This window comes from Mastigoproctus giganteus, chromosome 12 (genome assembly GCF_048544385.1).
Source record: "Mastigoproctus giganteus isolate SK-2022 chromosome 12, ASM4854438v1, whole genome shotgun sequence".
In the NCBI taxonomy this organism is placed as follows: Eukaryota; Metazoa; Arthropoda; class Arachnida; order Uropygi; family Thelyphonidae; genus Mastigoproctus; species Mastigoproctus giganteus.
This window is the reverse complement of record NC_143586.1, coordinates 93,544,938-93,570,587: the sequence shown is the minus strand read 5'-3', so window position 1 is coordinate 93,570,587 and position 25,650 is coordinate 93,544,938. Positions and strand designations below refer to the sequence as shown.

General features: G+C 39.8%; 1 protein-coding gene across 1 annotated transcript in view; it reads left to right on the top strand.

Moving 5' to 3' along the window:
• EMC10 (ER membrane protein complex subunit 10) overlaps positions 1–25,187 on the top strand; it is a 113,080-nt gene extending 87,893 nt beyond the window's left edge. The window contains exons 6-7 of the mRNA XM_090386097.1: positions 10,673–10,769; positions 24,953–25,187. Coding sequence (XP_090242223.1) covers positions 10,673–10,769; positions 24,953–25,033 — 178 coding nt within the window. The 3' untranslated portion in view covers positions 25,034–25,187. The remainder of the gene's footprint in view (positions 1–10,672; positions 10,770–24,952) is intronic.
• Positions 25,188–25,650: the final 463 nt, after the last annotated feature.

Genomic DNA, 25,650 nt, shown 5'->3' with positions numbered 1-25,650 from the left:
CCATCGGGACCTGGAGCTTTCTTAGCATCAAGATTCGTCAAAATCCTTCTGACATCCTTTTGACAGAAGGCCACGGAGGCATTGAATGGAGTGTGTTGGGAATGGTGGGAGGTGTTTTACCAAGATCATTAATACATGAGTTGGAAGAAAAATGGGATGCTAGCAGGTCAGCTTTATCCTTGGCTGAAGTGACAACAGAACCATCTGGTTTGGACAGAGGTGGGAGCAGAGATGGGCAAAAATTGCGGCCAATAGCTTTGGCAAGAGACCAGAATGCTCGGCTACCATTAGGGGAAGAAGCAAGTTTTCTACTCTTAGCCTGTTCAAACTCTAGTTTGGACTGATTAATAACTGCTTTACAATTGTTGCGTGCTTTGGTGTAGGCAGAAAATGAAACTGAAGAATTGGAAACAAGACAATTACGATATGCAACATTCTTCCCTTGAACAGCCTTAGCACATTTATTGGAAAACCAAGGTTTAGTTAAAGGACGCGATTTTAAAGTGGAGTGTGGGATAAAGGATTCCATTTCCCAAAGAATAATTTCACTGACACGATCTGAGCAAACGTTGACATCAGAAATTTTGAAACAGTAATCTGACCAAGGAAAAGAAGAAAAGAACTCTCGCAGGTCATCCCATTTGCATTCTTATAATGCCAAACAATGCGAGGTTGGGAATAGCCATGAGATAAAGATTCCATTGGAGAAGAGACAATCACCAAGTTGTGATCTGAAGTGCCTAAAGGACCTCTCACTTCGGCTGTGTACTTAGAAGGGTTGTTTGTGAGAAAAAGATCAAGCGTATTGGCTGTATGATTAGGATTATCCGGTATTCTTGTAGGTAAATGAACAATCTGTGCAAGGTTATTAGTAATTGCAAAAGCCTCAGCATCTCGGCCAGCTGGAGTTGTGAACATTAAAATTACCTCACTGTTAGGAAAGTTGGACTGGAGAAAGTCAAGTTGCAAAGAGAGGAAGTCAAAGAACTCCAAGTGATTAGTGAAATTCGGAGAATGGTAGAGACAACAGATGAATTTAACGCAATAAGGTTGAGAGATTTTAAGCCAGAGAAGATCAAAGAGAGGAGATTCCAAATTGGCAAGTCTCTGACAGGGAATATCAGAACGGACATATGCACAAGTGTACCACCTTTGAGGTGAAAGGAATCATACAGTGAATAATTTGGGCATCTGAGATGAGCAGTAGTTGAATCAACCGATAACTGAGATTCTGTCAGAAAAAGTACATGGGGTTTGGCAATGGACATCGTTGAGATTAGAATTGAGACCACATAAATTTGTGAAATGAATTAGGAAATGCTTGGGAAGTTTAGATCTTTTCGCAGATAAGCTTGCTCTATTAGTTTGACATTCATGGTTTTTTTAATAGTAAGAAAAAGTGGGTGGGACATGCTGTATGAAGTAATGAAATTTTTGGATATGGCTTACATAGGGTAAGAATACACCCAGATCTCTGACATAACATGGCCTCGACAATGCTCCCCTCATACACACTACTCGGACTCCCTCCAGTCACTATCTATCAGAGTAGAGGTAACAAGATTATACAATAGCTGAACCGGAAGCCTCCTAGAAAGTTACTAATAGGTTCGGTCCGGTGTACTAACTAGTGGCCAGCCTGCGAACACCGTTTTAGAGCTGTACCCTCGAAATGTAAGGAATATTGGATCTCGCCACGATGTTCGTCATAACCTCAAAAGTCATTAATCATACTGCATGGCCGACCGGGCTAGCCGGGTGAGTCAAGTCCCTGCCTGGCAACCCAAAGGTCGCGGGTTCGAATCCCGCCTCGGGCTTGGATCAAAGTACAGCAAAAACCTTGGGAGGTGCATTATGGCCACAGAAGCCTATGCGGCAACAACTACCGAAAAAAACAAAAACAAAACATACTGCATGATGGAAGAGATAGGGAATGGTTGACCGGAACTTAGCTCTAGAGACTAAACATGGGTTCCATCACTTGAAGCCGTCAATAAGCAAAGTGGTGGTATTGCACCGGTTGATGAGAGTCATTTACCACCTAGTACTGCCTGGTAACATAGAGGGGTGCCGTTCCTTCATGTGGTGTGGGCGCCACACCTCGACGCCTGCTTACGTTGGTTCACACCTGGGTGGTCACTCACCATGTACTTGTGCATGGAGATTATACCCAGGATTACTAACAGTCCCAACAATAGTGTAGACCATTGTCTACACTAAAACAGAAATCTTGGGATGCTGTAACCCCTCTTGCTAGTGGACGAACCCATGGTTGGCAGGTATATGAGTACACTACATCATTGCATTCACGTAGACGGTAATTCGATCTCAGTATGGATAAATGTTGTGAGTTAACTGACTTTGAAAGAGGAATGAAAGTGGGTGCCTGACGCATGGGTCACTCTATCATGGAAGTGGTACAGAAATTGCACTATCCCCATTTGACAGTCAATATCAAGGGTGTATCGGGAATACGCCATTTCAAGAATAACATCTCATTGTGGACAGCGCTGCGGGTGGAGAAAGGTGGTGGATGAACATGGCCATTGATGTCTGTCTCGCATTGTTTCAGTCAACTGGAGAGTAACAGTGGCACAAATCACTGCCGACTTCAACGAGGGAAGTGCCAGAAGCATCTTCACCAAGACCATCAGGCAATCATTAGCTGCAATAGGTTATGCGAGCCCCTGACCCACCAGAGTCCCATTGCTAACAGCACAACACAGGACTCTACACCTCAACTGGGCGAAAAAACATCGGCACTAGACCTTTGATGATTGGAGACGGGTCTCCTGAGTTATTTTCAGCAGTTGGGAGGGTTGTTCTGCCAGTTGCATATCTGGCAGAAACCGCATGAAGCTATGCACCCTTCATGTCAACAAGGAACTGTTCGGGCAGGTGGAGAGTTGGTAATGATCTGGGGCATGTTCAACTGGCACGTGTTGAGACCACTGGTACAATTAGATGCATCTCTGAACGGTCTAGGTTATGTCTCCATCCTTGCAGACCATCTGCATCCCTTCATGGTCATCGTGTACCCACAGGGCAATGGACTCCTCCAGCGGGATAATGTGCCTCCTCAATGCATGGTGACTAGAACATGGTTCAAAGAACATTCTGCAGATTTTACCACCATGGAATGGACGGACATGGAGGCCATATGTGGAAAGGTCCGTTCAAACTTTGGATCCTCCACCCAGGAATGTGATGGAATTATGGAAAGTGATGCAGCAAGCATGGATGGAAATACGTTTGGAATGCTTTTGTGAACTAGTGGACTCGATGCATCGCTGTGTGACTGCCCTTATCCAGGTGAAAGGTGTGCCTATAGATTACCAGGTGGGTATCCCATGATTTCTGTCCACTCAATAGTTCTTCCTGACTTTATTCAAACTATCCACTTCCACAACAGTGGATGGAAGCTTGTTCCAGCAATCAACTACCCATTAGCTGAAGGCAAACTTCTGCACAAATTCTGTTCTGCAACCATTCTTCCTCAATTTGAATTTATGTCTCTCATGTGCATAGTCTGAGCAAGAGCAAAAATCCAATCAGCATTGAGTTTGCTCAAGCCGTTCAAAGCTTGAAACGCCTTAGTCAGATTGCTTCGTATGTGTCTAGTATGCACAGTGCAATTTGCAAAACTGAAGGCTTTCTTGGTAAGAACCACTGTGTTCCTCTGACAAGTCTTGTTACCCTTCTCTGTACCCAATCAAGCAGCTCTACATCCTAAAATGAGGCCTCCAGATCTGTATTTGGGACTCAAGATGTGTCTGATCGTTGCCTTATGCAATGGGATAGTCACCTCCTTATCCTTGCTAGGAAAATTCCTGTGTATCATTGACAACACCCCATGAGCTGTCCTGGCGGCATGTTTGCACTGTCCGGAGAATGTCATATTTGACTGCACAGTTGCCACCCAGGCCCTTTTCATTTTTTCACCAAATGACTGTTAGTACCACATGGGATTACTGCTATCCATATGCAGTAACTTGCATTTGTCAGTGATAGACTTCAATTGCCATTTCTCAGCATGTCTGCTTAATTTTTCTAAATCTTTTTGCAGCGGCATTCCTTCATTACTTCTATTAACCGTCCTAATATCTATGTCATTAATAAATACAGAAAACAACAATGGGCCCAGCACTGAATCCTCTGTGACTCCACTAATATTGGTCCACAAGGAGCAGTGTTCATTGATAACCACTTTTTGTCTTTCCTCACTTAACCATCCCTTTATCCATACCAGTGACTTGCCCTTAATGTCACAGTGCTCCAATTTGTACAGACGTCTTTTATGTGCAACAGTATTCAAAGCTTTACTGAAATCCAAGTACAGTGGATTCCGGTTATTTGGGCCAATGGTTAATCGGGGCAGCCATTTATTTGGAGCAAATCTTAAAAAACAGAAACCATTCGAGAAAATAGCTCGGAATGTTTTTTTTGGCTGGTGCAGCATAAGCCTCAGGCTTCCTTCCAGGGTTTACTTCGCTTAATTGGGACAGCATGCCATTTAATCAGGGCAAGAGACCGCAGCACTGGAGATTACCTTACGATTGTCTCCGACGGTACCACATGGTTCAGTCAATTCTGGAGGTCACAACCATGAAACAATAAAAACAATTAGCAGTCACCTGTTTATTGGGCTTTTATGTTAGTGAAATCTATCATAAACGGACAGTAAACTTGATCTTACTGAATTTGCGATAACACTGACAGCTGGAATTCTGTGGGTTATTATGGTGAAATGTGTTTACACTTCCATGGAATCTTCAATCATATAAAAAAATTAATTTTCAGATCTCTTCATTCCTATTTTTAAAGCTTTGTAACTTATTACTGTTCTCACTTGCGCATATCGTGTTACTTGCAATTTGTGTGTGCCGTGTTCTTTGTTATTGATTGCTTATCTTTTTATGTTTTAAATTTTAACCCCCACCCACAAATGTCAGTGAACAGAAATGTCAACTAGTTCGTATGTACATATTACAGTTCTCTCTTATTAATTATTAATTAATTATTAGTAACTCCTCTTATTAATTTACTAGTACATATTACAGTGAACCCCAGGGGCTCACTCTGGTGAGTATAGGCTCGGCACACCCAGGGTCCTTAGCCGGATATCATCATTCTTCTCTTTCTTGGTAATTTCCTTCTCTCTCTCTCTCTCTCTCTCTCTCTCTTTCAGGGTAACTCGGAATGTTTTTTTTGGCTGGTGCAGCATAAGCCTCAGGCTTCCTTCCACCATTTGGCTAATAATAATAGTACATATTAATTATTCCGATTATCACGTATCATTTAATTTTTTAATTGGTAAGGTAATAAAGGGTAAATTTCTGCCTAATATCTTTACTTTTATAGCCTGTGGATAATATTCCCCCTATTTTCTCTAATTAGAATCGCTGTTTAATAGAATTAAAATTCAATTCATAAAAGTAATCACAATGACCGGTGCTTACTACACATCGTATACTGAATGGTACTTTACTATGATGAGTTCGTCGTAACGTGATTTGATTGTACAGTGACCTAATTGTAAAGGAGGGGGTTACATTGTATTTTTAACTATTTACGTGAAACTTCGGATAATTGGGGCAGCCGCTTAATCGGGGCAAAATGCACTAGTCCCGATGTGTCCCAAATAACCAGAATGGACTGTATATGATAATAAAATTATTTTTTGCATCCAGTTCCTTTGTTATTGTTATTGCATCATAGTATCCAGTCAGATTGATCAGACAAGATCTACCCTTAAACGAACCTAACTGAAGTATAACTGCATGAGTAATTACAGCCCTGTTAGCTCAAATTAATAGCATAGCTTAATTTGCGGTACTCACCTTTTTATATAATCTGCAATTGACGTGTTGAGATAGGATAAAAATTAATATGGATACGTTTAAATTTTGGAAACGGACTTTAAAATATGCTCAAGGAAATAGACGTGCACGTCTTCATCCTTGGTTGTCATGAATTAAAAGTTGAAATGATATAGCTAGGAAAGTTAAACTGAGGAGGCCAAGAGCCATAACGAATTGGCTTTCATTGTTATTGGCGATAGTGGAAGGGAGTGAATGCGTGTACAGTCAGTCCTCGTATAGCACGATAGTTGTGTTCCTAGAAACTCTCGTGCAATACAAACAACAGCCATATGGGAAAAATAGGGTTAGGTGCCGACCACCCAAGATTGAACACACATTTGTAACCAAAACATTACCAAAAACAATAAATTATAGTAATAAAATATGTACGTATTTTATTATGACTATTACGTAATAAAATATTGCTAATGCTTTTGCTTCTATCATAAGCAAACTTGTTTTTCGTTTGATTTTCTATCCAAACAGATGACAGCCGTTCCATCTCTTCCAATTCTTTGTGTTTTAATCTAATGGATTTTAATTACACTTTGAGTTGTTCCTGCTATGAAAGTTGTTATTTTCTCTGCATTTTTTGTAATTCTCGGCGTTGCCTCATTTAGGCCTGTAGCACGTGCAATATCACATGGTCTTTCATTTCGCTCAAAGTGTTTCAGAATTTCATATTTTTTTCTCTATCGACAGAGGCGGACTGGCCATAAGCCTTATCAGGGAAACCCTGGTGGGCAGGGGGCCAGTGATTTTGGCCATAAACGCTAGTGTGAGGCCACTACAGATTTTCCCGGGTAAGAATTTTTGATCCAGTCCGCCTCTGTTTATCGATATTGCTTTTCTTTTTCTCTCTGAATCTGTAATGTCTTCACCACGATGCTTCTTTTTCACACCTTTTAAGTATTTTACTCATTTTTAGGGAATAAAGCAGAATTACAAAATGAGGAGGCACGCTTGATTCATATAAACAAAGCTGTGCGCATGTAGCAGCTGAATAAATAACACCGTAAAGGCAGAGACAACTCTATTAACACCGCACTAGCTCACATTTTACTAAAGCACATTTCTGGGGGTTACTACCATAAAACAATAAAAACAATTTCCAGTTGCGTTCCTGCTAGTGGAATCTGTTATAAACTGGTAGTAAACTCGATCTAATTGCATTTGTGATAATACCGATAGCTGGAATTTTACGTTATTATGGTGAAATGTGTTTCCCCTTCACTGATATAAAAAACATAAATACATTTTTAGAATCTTCTCTTCATTCCTATTGTGTTGCGTTCAGTTGGGGTGATTCCGCATCCGACTGCTATTTCATGTAAACACAAAGGCGAATTTGGTTCGTGTTATATACGATATCGTTCCCCTATTTATAAATCGTGTGTGATCGAATTCGTGTAGTGTAAACATGTGTTATACGAGGACTGACTGTATTTAAAAGACTTATTTTCCCACGATGCTCTTTGATACATGTGGTAATCTCAGGTGCATATGATTCCAAGCTGGTGAGAGGTTATAGGGTAGTTTGGCATTTAATACATTAAATTTAGAATGATGACGAAACCACTCTATGATAAGGGCTTTGTACTGAAAAATTTTAAAACTAGATTTTAATTTAATGATAGGGATGGCTGAATCAACTAAGGGGGTGTGGTTGTGGGCTTGTACATGTAACGTGAGTTCTGTATTTGATTGTCCTGTTCTAAAGCTATTGTAGTGGTAATATGCGCGTGTGTTTGATGTTTTTGTGGAGCCATATTTAGAGGTTGTACTACGAATGTAGCATGCATTACAATTTTGTTGACATTTAATTAGATAAACGATATTGTTCATGTCGCTGATTTGATATTTATGTGTGTCTTTATATGAATTAAAATTGATCCTAGTTTATTATATGTTGAAAATATGAGAGTGATGTCTGTACCGGTAAATAATCAATGGAACTGTCTAGCAAGATCACTGTGGTAAGGAATAACAAGGCCCTGTTAGCTTATGTCACTCTTTGATCTCCTTTGTGAATTGGGGATACATTTGCACAACTCCAGTCCAGAGGGTCCTCCCCTGAATCCAAAGATGCTCTCTTAATTATGGCTAAGGGTTTGCTTACTTTCTTTGCTGCCACATTTAAATAACTGGATCGATTCCATCCACCCCAGGTGCCTTTTAGATTCAACAATTTCTCTTCCACTCTCCTCTCAGTTATCACAAAATTATTTAGCCCCCTGTTATAGTTTGATAAACTTCTGGCATCCCCTTTCCTAAAGAATTCCTCATGTGTGAATGTAGATACAAATTACCTATTCAGTTTTTCAGCAAGCTGAGCAGGAATATTAACAATTAAACCATCGATATGAAGTGGAGCAATGTGATTCATCCCCCTTCCTTCTAGCATTTGCATAAGTAAAGGAATTTTTGCTGTTTTTCTTTGCATCCTTTGCCAAAGATTTCTCGTAATCTGCCGTATTTTGTGACCACACAGTCTACAGCTATATTATTACTCATTAATTTTGTTACTGTTGGTGTATAAGACCTCCTGTTTTGTGCACAAATTGTTTTTGTGTTTGTCACGAATCTTTGGTTGAAAGCTAGAATTGTTATGAAGACCGATGTTGAAATATGAAATGAAAATCTGAGACATAGACTTTGTGATAGGATTATAAATTTAATGCAAGTTAATCCCAAGAAAACCTGTGAATCAAAGTCGTACATTCTAAACTTACATTCAATGGCTGTGATCAAGAAAGTACTTGAACTTGCACAGAAATTATCAAGAGAAATAAATATAACAATTATTCAATTAAGTTTGGTTTTTCATTTTCTGGGAAGAAAGAGCATTATAAAATGTGTTATCAGTGGAGAATTACTTGTAAAGAGCAACACGAAACCTCATGCCTTTTCATTTCAGGGAAAGAAAATTATCATGATTTATTAACTGATTTTTATTAAAACATGAGTGTATTTTGTTATCTCTATTTAATCATTTATTTTTTTGGATGCTAATGTAGCTAATTGCTGTGTTCAGCTGAATATTTTTAAACCTTCCATAATATTGGGTGTTCCTGAAATAGATGGGCATCTCAAGGTTGAAGTTTCAGGAGATGAAATGGAGTGAAAAGGGGCCTATCACCATAGGGTGGAAGGGCTTTTTTTTTTTCATGAGTTGAATGCAATTAAAGAAATTACCAAGAATATTAATAAATTTTATTATTTTATGAATAAGTTATCAATCAGTAATTATCAGAAAAAAATTTATTTTTTAAAATGAACAGTTTTACAGAAAATGCTTGAAGTGGCCAGCATTTTCTCTTATGCAAAGCTCACTTCACCCAGAAGTGATTGAGGTACCTGTTGTAGCACATTTGGCATGACAGAGTTATCTGCAGCTTCCATGTAATTTCAGAATTCCTTTGGACTGTTGAACGTTGTTAATGTGCACTAATTGCTTTATTGCATCCCATTTTAAAAGTCAAATGGTGTGATATCTGGTGATTAGACAGGCCATTTAACCAGAGAGTCATTCTCATGTCATATCCATTTTAATTATTATATAATTAATTATTATCAAACTTCAAGCTTTATAATTATTATCAAACTTCAACAGTGAAATGTGCAGGAGTGCCATCATGTTTAGAGCACATTGTCCTCTTTGTTGCCAGTGTGATATCTTCCAATAGTGCTGGCAGTGCATTCACCAAGAAATTTATATAGGTTGAAGCTGAGAGGTGATCTGGCAAACAAAATGAACCAGTTACATTGTCACCAGTGATGCCAGCCCAGACATTCACAAAAAAATGCCTCTGCCTATGCTGATGTACCATGTAAGGATTTTCAGTGGCCCACCGTGATGGCTGTTTGTTGTAATTAAAGATGCCACTTTGAGTGAATGTACACTCATTTGTGAGTAAAACTTTGCTCAAAAACACGTGATCATTGTTACATTTTTGTAGAGGGCTAAGTACAGAACTTATTTCGGGAGGCTGGATCATGAGCAATTAATTTGTGAATGGGTTAGAAATGGAATGGATGCATCTGAACTTTGTGTATTATCCTATGTGCAGCATTCCTTGGTGTCCGTAATCTTGCTGACAGATGCCTTATGTGCTTATTTCAGACTGCTCCTTCTATGCTGCTCATTATCTTTTCTTCCATTTTAAGAGTGCATGCATGATATGGAGTGCCTCTTGGTGCCAATCATCCACTTTCACATTGTTGTTGGTCCAAAAGTTTTGAAATTAGGAACAACGTGATTGGGAAATTTTTCTGAGTAATTCCTATGTAACATCTGAGGGTTACCTTCACATTCACTGAGTGTGAAGGTAATAATCGGGGTGCATATTGCATACTCATTAAATATAAAAGCCATTGCTGACTTTTGCTCACTCAGTTTTGCTTCTGCACAAGAAGAAAAACTGAGGAAATGAGTGTATCACTTAGAGTAGATCATTCCAATCATATCAATCTTAAACCTTACTTACTCAAGAATGATGCAAAAGTAAAACATCTCTTTTTATGCATTTACTTTTTAAACACTGAATCTTCTGTCAGTGACAAATTCATTCACTTATTCAAACATTTTACTAATGGTAGATATTGATATTCTTGACAATTTCTTTAATTCATGAAAGTAAGCCTTTTTTAACCTACATTGATAGGATCTTTTTTAACTTACATTGATAGGACCTTTTTTATTCCATTTTATCTCCTGAACTTTCTCCCTTAAGCTGTCCATTTATTTCAGAGACACTCTATAGAAGCAAATATTGTTATTTGTTTTAATTGGTAAATGTGGTTATTTACAGACCTGATACTCAGACCTATATTCAGAGATTGGAACAAGAAAAGGCTGAAAAGGCCAGAGGAGAGCAAGGAGATAATAGATCCTTTTTTGCAAAATATGTAAGTTATTCACATAGATATTCTTTAGACTGAAAGAATTAAGATAATTCCAGTCAGCTTAAAAATACAAGTATTATACCAGAACTGCAATGTGGTGGGTCACTCACTGTTTAATTGATCAGTGAGTGTGCTAGTGCACTGTGAGCACGCTCCTTCCTCCATCTTTATATTTAAGTATTAATATTACTATTAAAATCATATCAGTGTGAATTTCAGTTAAGTACCTGATATTTTCTTCGGTTTTGGCTTGCATTATTGTTTAATAGTTTTTATTTGGGAAATGCATAGCCATGAAAAGATTGTTGGTGTACAAAATGGGCACACACTCACATGTATAATTTTTTCATGGGGTTTTAGTTTCAGCTTTGATTTCTCTCTGTGCAAAACTGTTGAAAGTGAGGTAGTTAGAAACTTGTTTTTAGATAATGAAACAGCAGTTTTTCATTATCTAAAGATATACACTGGTGTTCAAAGAAAGTGCATCGCCTAGGAATTTCACATTTCTAACCCTTTTTTGCCCCTCGACGTGGGCACCTGTACGTGGTGAGGGGACCTCCCAGTGACGCTGCTGGACTTCCAGACTAGCATCACTGGGATCCAACGCCCACAGCCCAGGTTCCAGGCTTACATCAATGGAATCCGGCGTGTTTGCCGTGCGCTGCGACCCGTGGAAATTCGGAAAGGGGGATCCTGGTGGTTGAGGGGGCCCAGCTTCAATACACCACTTTGGCCCCTGCTTCGACAAGACGGGAGGTCCTGGAAGGCCCGGCTAGGATCAATCAGCTAGTAGGTTCGCCTGTGAGGGTCAACCGTGTCAATGTCACGGCCCTACCCTCATGGTCCGAGGGACAGGATTCAGGCTGGCAGCGGTGTGGGTATGGTGTCTGGGTAGCCCTGGCATTCCACTCCCGAGCGCATTTATTGCATACCGGGTAGTGGGCGTCCCTTTGGGCTCCGTGGTGGGTGGGGAGCCCGGGGCACTGAACCACTTAAAATTTACATGAATCCTGATAAACTTACTTCCTCAGGGGCCCCAACCCGGTCCCTATCTGAAAGCATAGAGAAAGATTCAGATAGCATTATTGCTACAAAGAGGCAGCGAACAGAAATATCATCAGGGCCTGTTCCAAGATTTCTAATTCTACATTCTACCAATGAAACACCGATTGGTAAAATGTCACCCTTTTTTATACAGAAAGGTTGAGATGGGTTAGCAGGGTCACCCAAATCAGTTAAGAGGCTCCATTCTGGAGACCTTCTAATTGAAACTAAAACTGACAGGCAATCTGAGCGCGCCTCCATAGCCAGGTGGGAAGGAGCAGCAGTGCGTAGTACATGCTCCTTGATTAGACCGGGGTTCGAGCCCGTCACCACCAAATACGGAGGATGCGGAAAGGTCAGGGAATGACCACCGCATATCCCGGAGCAATATGGCCTTAGTTGCTAATGCTCCTAAAACCAAAATAACAACAATAACAGCAATCTGAGCAGCTACTCCGAGCAACATCAATCGGAGGAGTACCCATAACAGTGACACCACATAGAACACTAAATTCATCGAGAGGTGTCATTTCAGAATGGGACCTTCTCGACGTAACCGAGGAGGAAATCTGCTTGGAGCTGAAACCTCAGGGAGTTATAGCCATCAAGAGAATTAGTGCGTGTAGGGATGGGAAACTTGTTAAAACCAGGAGTGTTATCCTGACTTTTAACTCTCCCAAACCTCCTGATGAGATTAAAGCTGGCTACATCAACTGTCCAGTGCGTCCATATGTTCCAAACCCTTTACGGTGTTTTAAATGCCAGAAATATGGACATTCTCAAATGGCCTGCCGTGGAGTCCTTGCATGCGCTCAATGTGGTGCAAAGGACCATGAAACAACAGCATGTTCAGCCACGAAACCCACCTGCATTAACTGTGAGGGAGAACATCCAGCCTATTCACGAGCGTGTCAGAGGTGGAAACAAGAAAAAGAAATTCAACGGCTGAAGGCAGAGCTAAACATATTGTACCAGGAGGCAAGGAAAGCAGTGAAACCTCTCAACATCAAAAAACCTACCTACGCCCAGAAGGTAGCAGGGAGGTGTTCGATTGGGACTCAGACGGACATGTCCGTCCCTCCAAAAGAATCATTTACTCCCATCGCACGTTATCTTTTAAGCTCCCAAAAACCTGCACAGAAGGACCAATCAGCTGCCACTACTATATCGGTACCTCCTAATGCTCCACAAATAACAAGAGAAAAGAATAAGAAAGGTGAAATACCACCTAGAAAACATGGATGGCGAGCAGAAGGAGGTACAAGAAGACTCAGTTTTGGAGCTCTTTGCTGAGGAGGAAATGGACACTGGACAGCGTCCATACTTCCCCAGGAAGGATAAAGCCAAAACTGAAAAAGGTAAGCCCTCAGCACCTCGGAAGCCGCCTGATGGACCCACCAAGCCAAAATAATGGCTAAACTCCTACAGTGGAACTGTCTTGGATTCCGGCAAAATACTGATGACATCAAGGCTCTCCTGCAAAAGCACAAACCAGCTTGCTTTTGAATACAGGAGACTTACTTAAAGGCAAATGATGACCCCACCATGCATAACATTACCATCATTCGTAAGGATAGAATTATGGATGGTCCTGCTCACAGAGGAGTCACAATCCTCATCGGCAACCAGATCCCATTTCAGCCTTTGCAGCTTACAACTAGCATTGAGGCTTTAGCAATTCGCCTTACAGTGGGGTTCTTATTAACTGTTTGCTCTGTCTATTTGCCACCTGGGATTGACATCCCCCAGAAAGACCTTGATGATCTTATCATGCAGTTGCCTACCCCTTGTTTAATTCTTGGGGATTTCAATGGACATAATACTCTGTGGGGTAGTGCTCACATCAATGGAAGGGGACGAGTCATAGAGCATATGCTCACTGACAATGACCTCTCCCTCTTAAATGTGGGAACAAACACCTTCTTCCACATGCCTACCTGTACATTCTCTGCCATTGATCTTTCTATCTGCTCCCCTTCTCTCCTTCCTTCACTTACTTGGGAGGTAGAAGAAAATCCATATGGAAGCGATCACTTCCCCGTGATAACCACCCTAACTAGTGGAAGACCGTGTCTGCCATTTAGTTTACCGCGATGGAAGATTGATCAGGCTGACTGGAATGCCTTTCAACATCTGGCAAACCTTGATATCCGTACAGTCAGTCAGGAGCCAATTAATGAAGCAGTCATTCATGTCACAGAAACGATTGTCCAAGCAGCTGCAATTGCAATCCCAAAATCATCCAGCCGGTTCCCACTATTCCCGAAACCTTGGTGGAATTCAGAATGCACGGCAGCAAAAAAAGCACAAAACAAAGCCTGGGGGATATTCCGCCGATATCCCACCACTGAAAATTTAATATCATTCAAACGTGCATGTGCAAAAGCACATTATGTATGACTTCAGAGCCAAAGGAAATCTTGGATTCGTTTTACATCTTCCATAACTCAGGCTGCTAGCTCAAAAGTAGTGTGGGATAAGATCCGGAAAATGAAGGGAAAATATCCACCATGCCCTTCAGTGATCCTCGAGCACAACGGATGTCCAATTGCAGATTGAACTGCAGTTGCAAATAGTCTAGGTGAAACATTTGCAAAAATCTCTGCAATAACATCTTTTCCCGCAGAGTTTTTGGCCCTGAAAAAGAAAATTGAGAAAAACCCACTGAACGTCTCTTCAAAAGGGCTTGAATCGTATAACAAGCCCTTTTTACAGGAAGAGTTAAATGCAGCACTCGCATGCAAGTGCTGTGGGGCCCGATGACATCCACTACGAAATGCTAAAACACCTCTCACCACAATCTAAGGATCACCTTTTAATTCTGTTTAACAGAATTTTTATTCACAAACAATTTCCGGATTCCTGGCAAAGGGCTATCGTCCTTGCTTTCCCAAAACCAGGAAAAGACCCTAGTAATCTAAGTAACTATCGTCCTATTGCTCTGACAAGCTGTTTGTGCAAAGTCCTGGAAAGAATGGTTAATGCACGCCTTGTATGGTATTTAGAAACAAATGGTCTGCTTTCCAGGACACAGTGCGGCTTCCGAAGAAATCGATCCACTCTGGATCATTTAATCCGATTGGAAACGTTCATTCGTGATGCTTTTATTAAATCCGAGCATTTGGTAGCAGTTTTCTTTGATATTGAAAAAGCGTACGACACAGCCTGGCGATTTGGGATTTTAAAAGACCTGTATAACTTTGGTCTTAGAGGTAACCTTCCTCTTTTTATTAAAAACTTTCTTTCGAATCGCCAATTTCAAGTCCGTTTATGATCCACCCTCTCTCGAGTTTTCTCTCAGGAAGAGGGAGTCCCACAAGGATCCGTTCTAAGTGTCACGCTTTTCGCAATCAGAATAAACTCTATCGCAGAACAACTCCCACCCACTGTAAACAATGCCCTCTATGTTGATGACTTTGCTATATTTTGTCATTCATGCAATATGAGGGTCATTGAAAGGCAACTGCAGAAAACCATTGACCATCTGACAATGGTGGTCTTTGGCTAATGGGTTCAGATTTTCATCACAGAAGACTGTTTGTGTACACTTCTGTCGCAAACGTAATCTTCATCCTGACCCAGAATTAAGGCTTGGGCAAAATAACATCCCAGTTGTAGCAGAATACAAATTCCTTGGACTTATTTTCGACAAAAAGCTGACATTTTTACAACATATTCGTCACCTGAGGACAAGATGTGTCAAAGGGCTTAACATCCTTCGTGCCCTTTCGTCAACTTCATGGGGCGCAGATCGTTCTACCCTTCTTCGTATTTACCGAGCACTTGTCTGTTCCAAACTCGACTATGGGTCTCAGGTTTATGGTTCTGCTAGAGATAGTGCATTTCGGTGGTTAGATCCAATCCACCATCAAGCCATTCGGACAGCCACTGGAGCATTTTGCACATCTCCTGTCCAAAGCCTTGACGTTGAAGCAAATGAACCATCTCTGTCTCTTCGACGTAAGCAGTTGTCCTTACAGTACGCCTTCAAATTAAAATCCCTGCCCGATCATCCCAAGTGGCCATCCGTTTTTGAGCCGCGCTGGGAAAATCTCTACAACACCCGTCGGACTGCCAACAAACCTTTTGGTATTCGCATTCAAGGGCTGCTGAATGAGCTGAACTTGACGGTAGACAACGTTGCCCAGTCACCAAGGCAATTCTTTCCACCCTGGTATGCTCATTTTCCAACTTGCAACTTCTCCCTTAAGATCTGGGAGAAGGCTACTACACCGCCATCTGTCTACCAGCAACTCTTTGCATCACATAGACAGCAGTATTCTGACTTTCTGCCAATCTATACAGATGGCCAAAGTTAGAATGTCATGTGGGATCTGCTGTTGTGTTCCCTCACAAAACATTATCCTATAAGATCCCACAAGAAACTAGCATTTATACTGCAGAGTTGCATGCAATACAAACAGCCCTAGATCACATTAAAAATTGCGACTACCAGAGGTATATGATTTATTGCGATTCATCGAGCGTGTTACAGGCTCTGGTATCGGTGGGTTTTAACCCTCATCCGATCCTGTCCAGGATCCGGCAGATTCTTTTTTCTCTCAAGAAATTAGAATTCAATATTCGCTTTTGCTGGATCCCAAGCCACATTGGGATCTGGGGAAATGAATCGGCTGATGCCGCTGCCAAATCAGCCATTTCCCTGGATAATCATTGCCTGTCAGTCCCCTATACAGACTACAGGCAAATAATACGTTCTAAACTGCTTTCCCAATGGCAAGATTCTTGGCATGGACAGGCCACAAATAAATTACATCACATCAAGCCTGTAATTATGCAATGGCAGTCCAGTCTACGCAGGGTCCGAAGAGAGGAAGTTGTTCTTGCTCGGCTCCGCATAGGTCATAGTCATCTAACCCATTCCTACTTGCTGAGGGCGGATGACCCACCTATATGCGAGATGTGTAATGTTATTTTAACCGTCCGTCATATTTTAATAGAATGTCCTGTTTTTATAGAAGCACGACGCTTGTATTTTACTGCTTTTAATAATTTGACTGAGCCATTTACACTCAGTCAGATTATAGGTGACAGACACAATATGTCTGACGTTTTTAACTTTTTACAATTTATTAATTTTTATACAAAGATCTAAGTTTTATGCTTTTACTTTTATACCTTTTTAACACAATAATTAATTGTTTGACGTGGTAGCCTTGGCTACCAAAATGTTTAATAGCATTTTAAATTTGACTTGGCGCATTATGGCCTTAGCTGCCAATGCGCCATTAAAAACCAAACCTAAACCTAAACCCTTTTTTGCGATGGTATGTTACATTAATGACTAGCATCACAACTATGAATATAAATAAAATATATTTATTAATAGTTAAGATAAAGCTAAGTAATATTTGACAGGTGCTCTCAAAATATTCTGAAATCAGCATTTGCAACCTTTATACAACAGTTTTGGTAAACACACAACAATTTTGGCTGAAACGTTATCAGAAGCCCTCAATTTGCTTCAGTTTATCATTTTAAATGGAAAACAAAATGAAAAGTTCACCAGGTGCAAACTAATATTTAGTTGAACTGCCTCTGGCTTTGATGACAGCAGCACACCGTCGAGGCATTGGCAAAACAATTTCTGAACTGATAATTCATGGTTCCAAACACGAATTATGGCTTCCTGAAGTTCACAAAAGGTCTTTGGTTTCGTTCTGGCAACTGCAGATTCCACATGATGCCAACAGTTTTCTATAGGATTCAGGTCCGGGCTGTTTCCTGGCCAGCTAAGAGTTGTAATGGAAAGTTCTTCAAGCATTTTTTCACTTGTAACAAATATAAACACATTACTGTTGAACCTCTAATGTAGAAATGAAGATAAAGTAACTACAGAAGTGCCTACTTATGCTTTTTATCTGATGACAAGGAGCAGAGTCATCCTGAAAGATGCAATTACTTGGCAGGTTAACATGGTCTCTAATGGTTGGCAGCAATTTTCCTTCCAGTATAGCTAGGTATCCATTGGCATTTACGGAACCTTTTATAAACTGCGGGTGACCTACTCTGCAATATGAAATGCACTCCATATCATTTGGCCGGTAGGGAATTTCACTGTAGACACCATACAGCCTGGATGGTATTCTTCACCATGTCTACGGCAAATCATTTGTCTTCCATCAGAGCCATGCAGGTTAAATTTCTTCTCATCCAAGAAAATAACTGACTTCCACTGTTCGGGGGTTCATTTGACATGCTCCTTACACTAAATTAATCAGGCCTTTTTCACTTTTTTGTGTGAGGAGGGGCATCTTATTAGGATTATGGGCTACAAGTCCATTTTTGAAGAGGCATATTCTGACTGTTACTACACTTGCTACCACACCTGGATGTTCTTCCCATTCTCTTTTCAGCTCAGATGAAGAAGCTTTACAGTTTTTAAGGCATAAGTCCTTCAAAACGTGGCCGTTTTGGTGTTGAGACTCGTTTGAGTCCGGTACCTTTTTTCCTATAAGAAGAACCAGTATTCTTGAGTTTGGAAAGAAATCTACTCACTGTCGACTGATTACAAGACACTCTATAAGCAATATGACATGAAGAACATCCTTCCTCACGTACAACAACAATAGCACTCTTTCTTCGTGGCGTCAACTGCACGTAACTTGCCATTCTGACACAAGCAAGGAATGACTGCAACTCTTGCAGAGCATGCTTATATAGCTGAAAGTAACAGCCGATGCAATATTACATCATCACCTATGCGTGTCGATCTTATCTGATGCAATCCATAAGAAATATTGCCATATACTTACGTTATTTGGATGACAATTAAAATTTTAAGGGGTGATGCACTTTCTTTGAACACCAGTGTAGAGATTGTGAATGCCCTAGGGACTGTATTTTCACAGTTGTCTGCCTCGACAGCATATGATCCATCATTCCAGAAGATCAAAGTATTAACAGAAAAATCCCATCTGAACTTCAGATCTACATCTTCTTTACCCTACAATCAAACACTTACGATGCTTGAACTTAAAGAAGCTATACCTACCTCGAAAAACAGTGCTGCTGGCCCTGACGGAATATATTACATAATGCTCCAACACTTAGATAATAAATCAGTCTATTCATTGCTGACCTTTTTTCAGTCGCATCTTCCTTAAACATTCTTTCCCCACTTCCTGGCATCACTCCTATATACTGGCAATTCCTAAACCAGGAAATGATCATTCTATTCCTGAAAACTATAGACCCATTTCTCTCACCAATTGCTTAAGTAAAACCCTGGAAAAAATACTTCACCGTCGAATCACATGGTATCTTGACTCTAAAAATCTAATTTCTTATAATCAATTTGGTTTCAGAAAAAATAGATCAGCCCTGGATCTCATGGTCAAAGCAAAAAATGTCAGGAATTCTTTCATCAGAAATGAGCATCTTGTCATGGTATGCCTTAACATAGAAAAAGCTTTTGACACAACATGGTGTTTTGGTATCCTGAGAGATCTCCATTCCCTTGACCTGAGATGGCTACTTACCATATTTCATACAGAACTTCCTTCAGCATGGATCTTTTTAAAAGTTAAATATCGACAAGTCCTCTCCCAAAACGGAGAGGACTTGTCGATATACAAGGAGTTCCACAGGGCTCTGTTCGAAGTGCCACCTTATTCGCAAAAAGAATAAATCATGTGGCTAAAAATATTCCCAACACTGTGAATTCATACCTCTATACCGATGATCTGACTGTTTCTTGCAGTTCACAGAACATCACCTTCATTGAGTGGCAGCTCCAAATTTCAATTAATAATATTCAGCTATGGATGGCACAGAATGGGTATTGACTGTCTTGTCAGAAATCTAAAGTAGCTCACTTTTGTAACAAATGGAAGATGCATCCAGAGATACACTTAACAAATCATCCTATTTCCGCTGTGAACAGCATTCATCTCCTTGGTCTAATTTCCGATAGTAAATTGGTGGAATACGTTAATCATCTATGGATGTCTTGTCAGAAAAAAAAAAATTAACATACTCAGAGTTATTTCATCAACATCATGGGGTGCAGATCAGTACACATTACTTCATTTGTATAGAGCCTTAATCAGATCTTGCCTTGATTATGGTGCCCCAGTGTATGATTCTGCTAGGGAGAGTGTGCTAGCACGGCTTACCCCTATTCAAATTCTGCCCTGAGGATTGCTGTAGGCTCTTATTGAACTCTCCCAGTTCAAAGTCTTTACATTGATGCCCCTGAACTTCCTCTAAGCCTCAGGAGAAAGATGTTACTTCTCAACTATACAACTAAAATTCAGTCTACCTACCCACCCCATTAGGCCGATACTTAATGATCCTCAGTTCACATTGTACTATAAAAATAAACCCAGGGCAGTTCAGCCAACTGCTATCAGATTGCAGGCATTGTCAGAAACTTTGAATATTCATCTTGACAAAGTTCTCCAAAATCCTGGATTAAACCATCCTGTCAAATTTATTTCCTAAACTGAGGAAAGCACTCTCTTGCAAATGTCAACATACAATTCCATATTGCCAACACCCAAAATGATCTGCATTTTACAAAAATATATACTGATGGGTCAAAGTCTGATAATGGAGTGAGTGCTGCAGCCGTCTTCCCTCATAAAACCTTTTCTGTATCACTTCCCCCTGAATGCAGCAGTTATACAGCTGAAGTATGCACTATCAGGCTTGTACTAGAACGTATTCTCCATCTGTCCATCCCAAAAAGCATGATAGATACATTCTCCCAGAGTGTGCTTATAGCTTTACAGAATATATCCTCTCATACACATCCTTTAATAAAGTTCATAAAATCCAAATTGATCCATATTCAGGAACTCCAGCGAGTGGTCATCTTCTGCTGGATCCCAGCTTATCCTGGGGATACCAGGAAATGAATCTGCAGGCTATGCTGCCAAGCATCTATCCAACACAGAATTATCACATTATGTTCCATATTCTGACAACAAACATAATATATGAAAAATATGTAGGGAACAATGGTCAGTTCAATGGCAAGCTCAAACGCAAAATAAATTCCATCAGATTTAACCTCTACCGCAGTTATGGACCTCCAGCTTCTGTGTAAACAGAGGGGGGGGAAGTAATCTTAGCCAGAGTATGAATTAGCCACAGTCAACTTACCTGCCTTTATCTCCTCACAGATAATGATCCTCCGCAATGCACACAATGCAACTGTCCCCTTACAATGAAACATATTCTTGTTGAATGTGCTTTGTAAATCACTGTCTGATAAGGAACTACTCCTTGCCAAACCTTAGAGAATCCCTGATGCTCAGCTATATTGTAGGTAATGATGCTAATCTGCTGGAGTTTTTCTACTTTATTAAACAGATAAAATTATATGATCATTGACGAGTGTGTATCATTCATACCATTGATAGGTGCAATATGCCTAAGTAGCCCTTGCACCAAAAAAAAAAAAAAAGAATAACAATAGGCTCTGAATAGTTCAAGTGATGTTTCATAGATTTACAGCTTTCTGTGAGGACTGCCATTTCCTGCTTTGATGAATGTATAAGGTTTGACAAACTCCAGGACCGAGTTCATTGCACACATCAAAGAACATATGACTAGGATGCAATGTGTATTGCCTCCCCAATTCTTTCCCCCTCCCCAAAACCAGTCAAAACATATGCGGAATGGGTCTCCAAAAGACTGGTACCCACCATGATAATTTATGACATCTCTAAAGACCAGACCAAGGACAACATCATAGATGAGATACATAACAAAAACCTGAGGAATCTTGATATGACCCTGCAGGAGGCACAGAATGCCATAAAATTCACATTTCCGACCAAGTCAAGGAACAAAGGCCTGCTGAACTGGGTGATTGAAGTGACTGGGCCCATAAGAAAGAGAATCATAAACCAAAACCACAGAATCTTTCTCCAGCAGTCGGCACATAAAACCAAAGATTTTACTGTGGCATCTAGATGCTTTAAATCTCTTAGGTATAGTCACTCAGCAGAAACCTGCCAACAAGAAGCCAACACCTGTGGATGCTGTGCTACCACGGGACATGTATACTCGGATTGTCCGAACAGAGCTAGCCCCAGCTGCAAGCTGCGTAAGAGGGATTGCAATCGCTTATTTAAAGACCCCAATTGTCCAGAGTTCCCGAGAGCCAAAGAGTCATTTAAATCCAGAACCACTTATGGAAAACGATGACAACAGAAGCAACTGGTACAGCAGTAATAATCTGAGTTATGCAACTAAACTGCCAACGATTGCTCACAGTTCTCAGGTCTCCAGGATTGTGTAAGAAAAGAAAATACAAATTCTACTCCCCTACAAGAACCATACACATATAAAAGAGCTGTCAAGGGACTGCCCACCAAGGGCAGGATTCTGACGTCAGCTGTGACAATCACTGGCTAGGAAGGCAATGCAGTGGCACGCTGCTGGGCCGCAATTGCAGTCTTTGACCCAGACATCACAGTCGCCAAATTGATGGGGCTATGCACCCTTCACGCCGTTGCTGCCTCAATGGAGGGTCCCTTTGGAGGGCTCCACGTTGTCTCTATCTACATGCAGTGTTCCCACCGCACACACAGCCAATGGACCCATTCATGCACTACCTGGACAATGTAATCAACAACCTGCGGTAGATGCAAACACTAAATCCCAACTATGGAACAGCCCCTTCACTGACCTTGAAGAAGCCATCATTTTGAATGATCTGCACATTCCCAGCCACCCTCCCACCTGCACAACCCCCTCTTGGCAACTACACGCCTGGACAAATCTGACTCAGTCATGCTGAGTGGGAAACAGGCCTTGGCCTAGTAGGCTCCCTACCAGAGAGCCACTCGCTAACCCTTAGAGGATAGGATATGAACACCTCCGGGGACCCGCCACTAGGTGGACTTGCTGACCCTTTTCTGGGGTGGGATTGACTCACTGTCCACTGTAATCTGTTGCTACTCTCATCATTTAGTTTTCTGGGGAATGCCTTCTTTTCCCATTCCCAACTTGCTATCCTCTTATCCACCCCACCTAAACCACCCAAATCTACTACTTGCTCCTCCTTCCCCCATACCCCAGTAAAGAGCCATAGATAGTAGAACTTGACATGCCTCCATGCAGCTAGGGCTGGGGGTCGGGGGCACTAGACCAGTCATCTGGCACACCCTGGCTGCTGTATGCCTGTTGGGCCTAATCAATGGCAGAACATGTTCTGTTGTTGGCCAGAAGTAATGGCTTGGGCTATGCCCAGTACAGAGGAATCAGTGGCAAATGGGGGGAACCCTGGAGCCTGCAATAATGATACTAGACATCTGAATCTGTTCAACTTCTGTTTTCTGGAACAACCACTGTTCTTTTATTTCTTGAAAATTACAATCTACAGAAATTCAAATCTAATGTCAACAAGTATCTTCTTTCATCTTCTCAACCCTAGACACACATACGATACTAAGTACTATAGGTTCTAATACCTTTTGTGTTTGGAGTTTTCATTAAAAATAAAATTATTTTGTCAGTCTTCAGTAGAAGAGCAGGAAGATTTTTGTGATTGAAATTGACTTCAGTAAAGCATACAAATTTTATTTGAATACATTCTCAAAGTTTAATATATGATATCAAACATGAGTGTGCGGTGTTGGAAGTTACAGCACAAAATATCACAGTGTGATAACCTGAAGGGCTACTAATGGTGGGCAGGACAGCTGAAAATCGCAAATGAGACCTAATAAGGTTCTATGCAATGCTGCCTTCCCATTTGAAACAGATGATATTGTTCGCATATGAACAGTGTCACCTGTTCAACGTAGAATATATGATTTTAGTAAACGGCACATACAAATACCTGATAATCATTTACTATTACAATAAAGCAAAAATCTACTATTTGTGCCTAAGTATTATCCTATTCGTGCCTTAATTTTCACTTTTAAGGAATACAAGAGTTATTTATATCTACCTCTCTCATGCATAACTGCCAGCTTTTCTAGTGTTATTATTCAGAAATAGGGTTTCTTATTGTATAGGAAGTTTACTATTCTTTCAGATTTTAATCGTTTGTGATATATGTTTATGTGTGATGGTTTTCAGATGTGAGCCAACTGAATATATCATCAGAGGCTTCATAGCTACCATTCAGTGACTATGATCATCTTTAACTAACTCTGCATGCAGCATATGCAGAGCAGATAAGTGCTGTGTAGTTTGGGTTTTGGCTTAGTATTGAGCACTAGTGACATTTCTGTTACTAGTATCCAATACTCCTTGTGTAGTTATCTAGTTTTTATAAAACGTTTTAGGTCAATCCTAATTATTTGCTCTTTAAAAATATATTGGGAATAGGCAGCTTATCTGAGGATTGATTTATTTTCTGTGTATATTCATTTCTTTAGTCATTACTGTGGAATAAAAACTATAGTTCATAGTATTAATTAAGATTTAAAAATAAATTTTAAAATTATTCCATTTCACAAATCTTCAGATTGGTGAAATGGAATAATTTTATACTAATACATAGAAAAAATTGTTTATTGTTATCACATTTTTGCCTTATTACAGTTTACACATGAAATGGAAGTGATTACATAAAATCCCAGTTTATTCTCAAACTCCAACGCATCATCTGTCTTGCAGCTGTTCCTTTGTACAGTTCAAATGGTTATTGACATCATTACTCTGTATCTGTACTCCTACCAGCCTGACTGTTTTACATTAGGACATTAACTGTGTTCTAATTCTTGATTTTAATATATTCTTTATTGGTTTTTAATGGATTGTGTCGATTTCCAGAAACCCTACGACAGTTTCATTTTTATTGATGACTTTCTTCAAGAAATAGTGGACAGTCAAATTAAAGTATTTCATATTTGCTTGATTTTAATATTTTCTTTCGGTCCATGTCCACCTTTTTATGTACACATTTTTGCATCGAGAAAAATTGCTACAGTTGCATTCTTGTTTCAGTGATTATTGTTATCAGTTAGGCTGTGTTCTGAAGTGATCACAATGTAAAGCATCCCCTGTAGCTGATATATATGCTTATAAATCATATCAATGATACCATTCCTGTTATTAAAAAAATAAAAATGTCATTGTAATATTAAAATTAGTTTGATATAGTAACACAACATTATATATAGTAATGGTTTTTTTTTTCTTTTCGTTTTTAGTGGATGTACTTTGTGCCTTTGGTTATCTTTGTTCTAGTATCTGGAGCATCAGGACCAGAAGGCCAAGGAGGTGGCCGATGAGAGAATACAAGTCTTTTCAGTTATCTTTCTAATATTTATGGGAAAAAAAATAGATTCTTCACCTTTATAAAAATTTTGTATTTCATTATTCAGTTTATATTCTGTAGTTCATAGTATTAATTAAAATTTAAAAATAAATTTTCAAATTATTCAATTTAGATTTTTTCTTTGAAATATTTATGCTACACATTCAGCAAATTTTGTATTTATTCGAAGTATCAATCTGTGTTTGAAAATAGCTACTGACTTGCCCAGTCAAGGTTTTCTATGCTAATTCTGCAATACACTGTGATTATCAGAATACAAATAAGTTAAACTTTTAATTCCCCAATAGTTTTATAGCTATTGTAAAACCAAAAAAGTACACATATTGTCTTCATATATTTAAATAATTCAAACAGTTCACACCTGTTGATTTTTTCTTTGTAAAACAAAGTGATTAATGTATCTCTGTTTGAAAATTATTGAAAGAAAACAACACATTTACATAATACTGAGATAGATAGATTTCTGTTTACTTATTACTTCTTCCCTACTTTTCACAATGTTGTTTTTAAAATTTTTTTATTATTTTTATGAGATTTATTTCATAAACCAAAAATGCTAAAACAAAATTT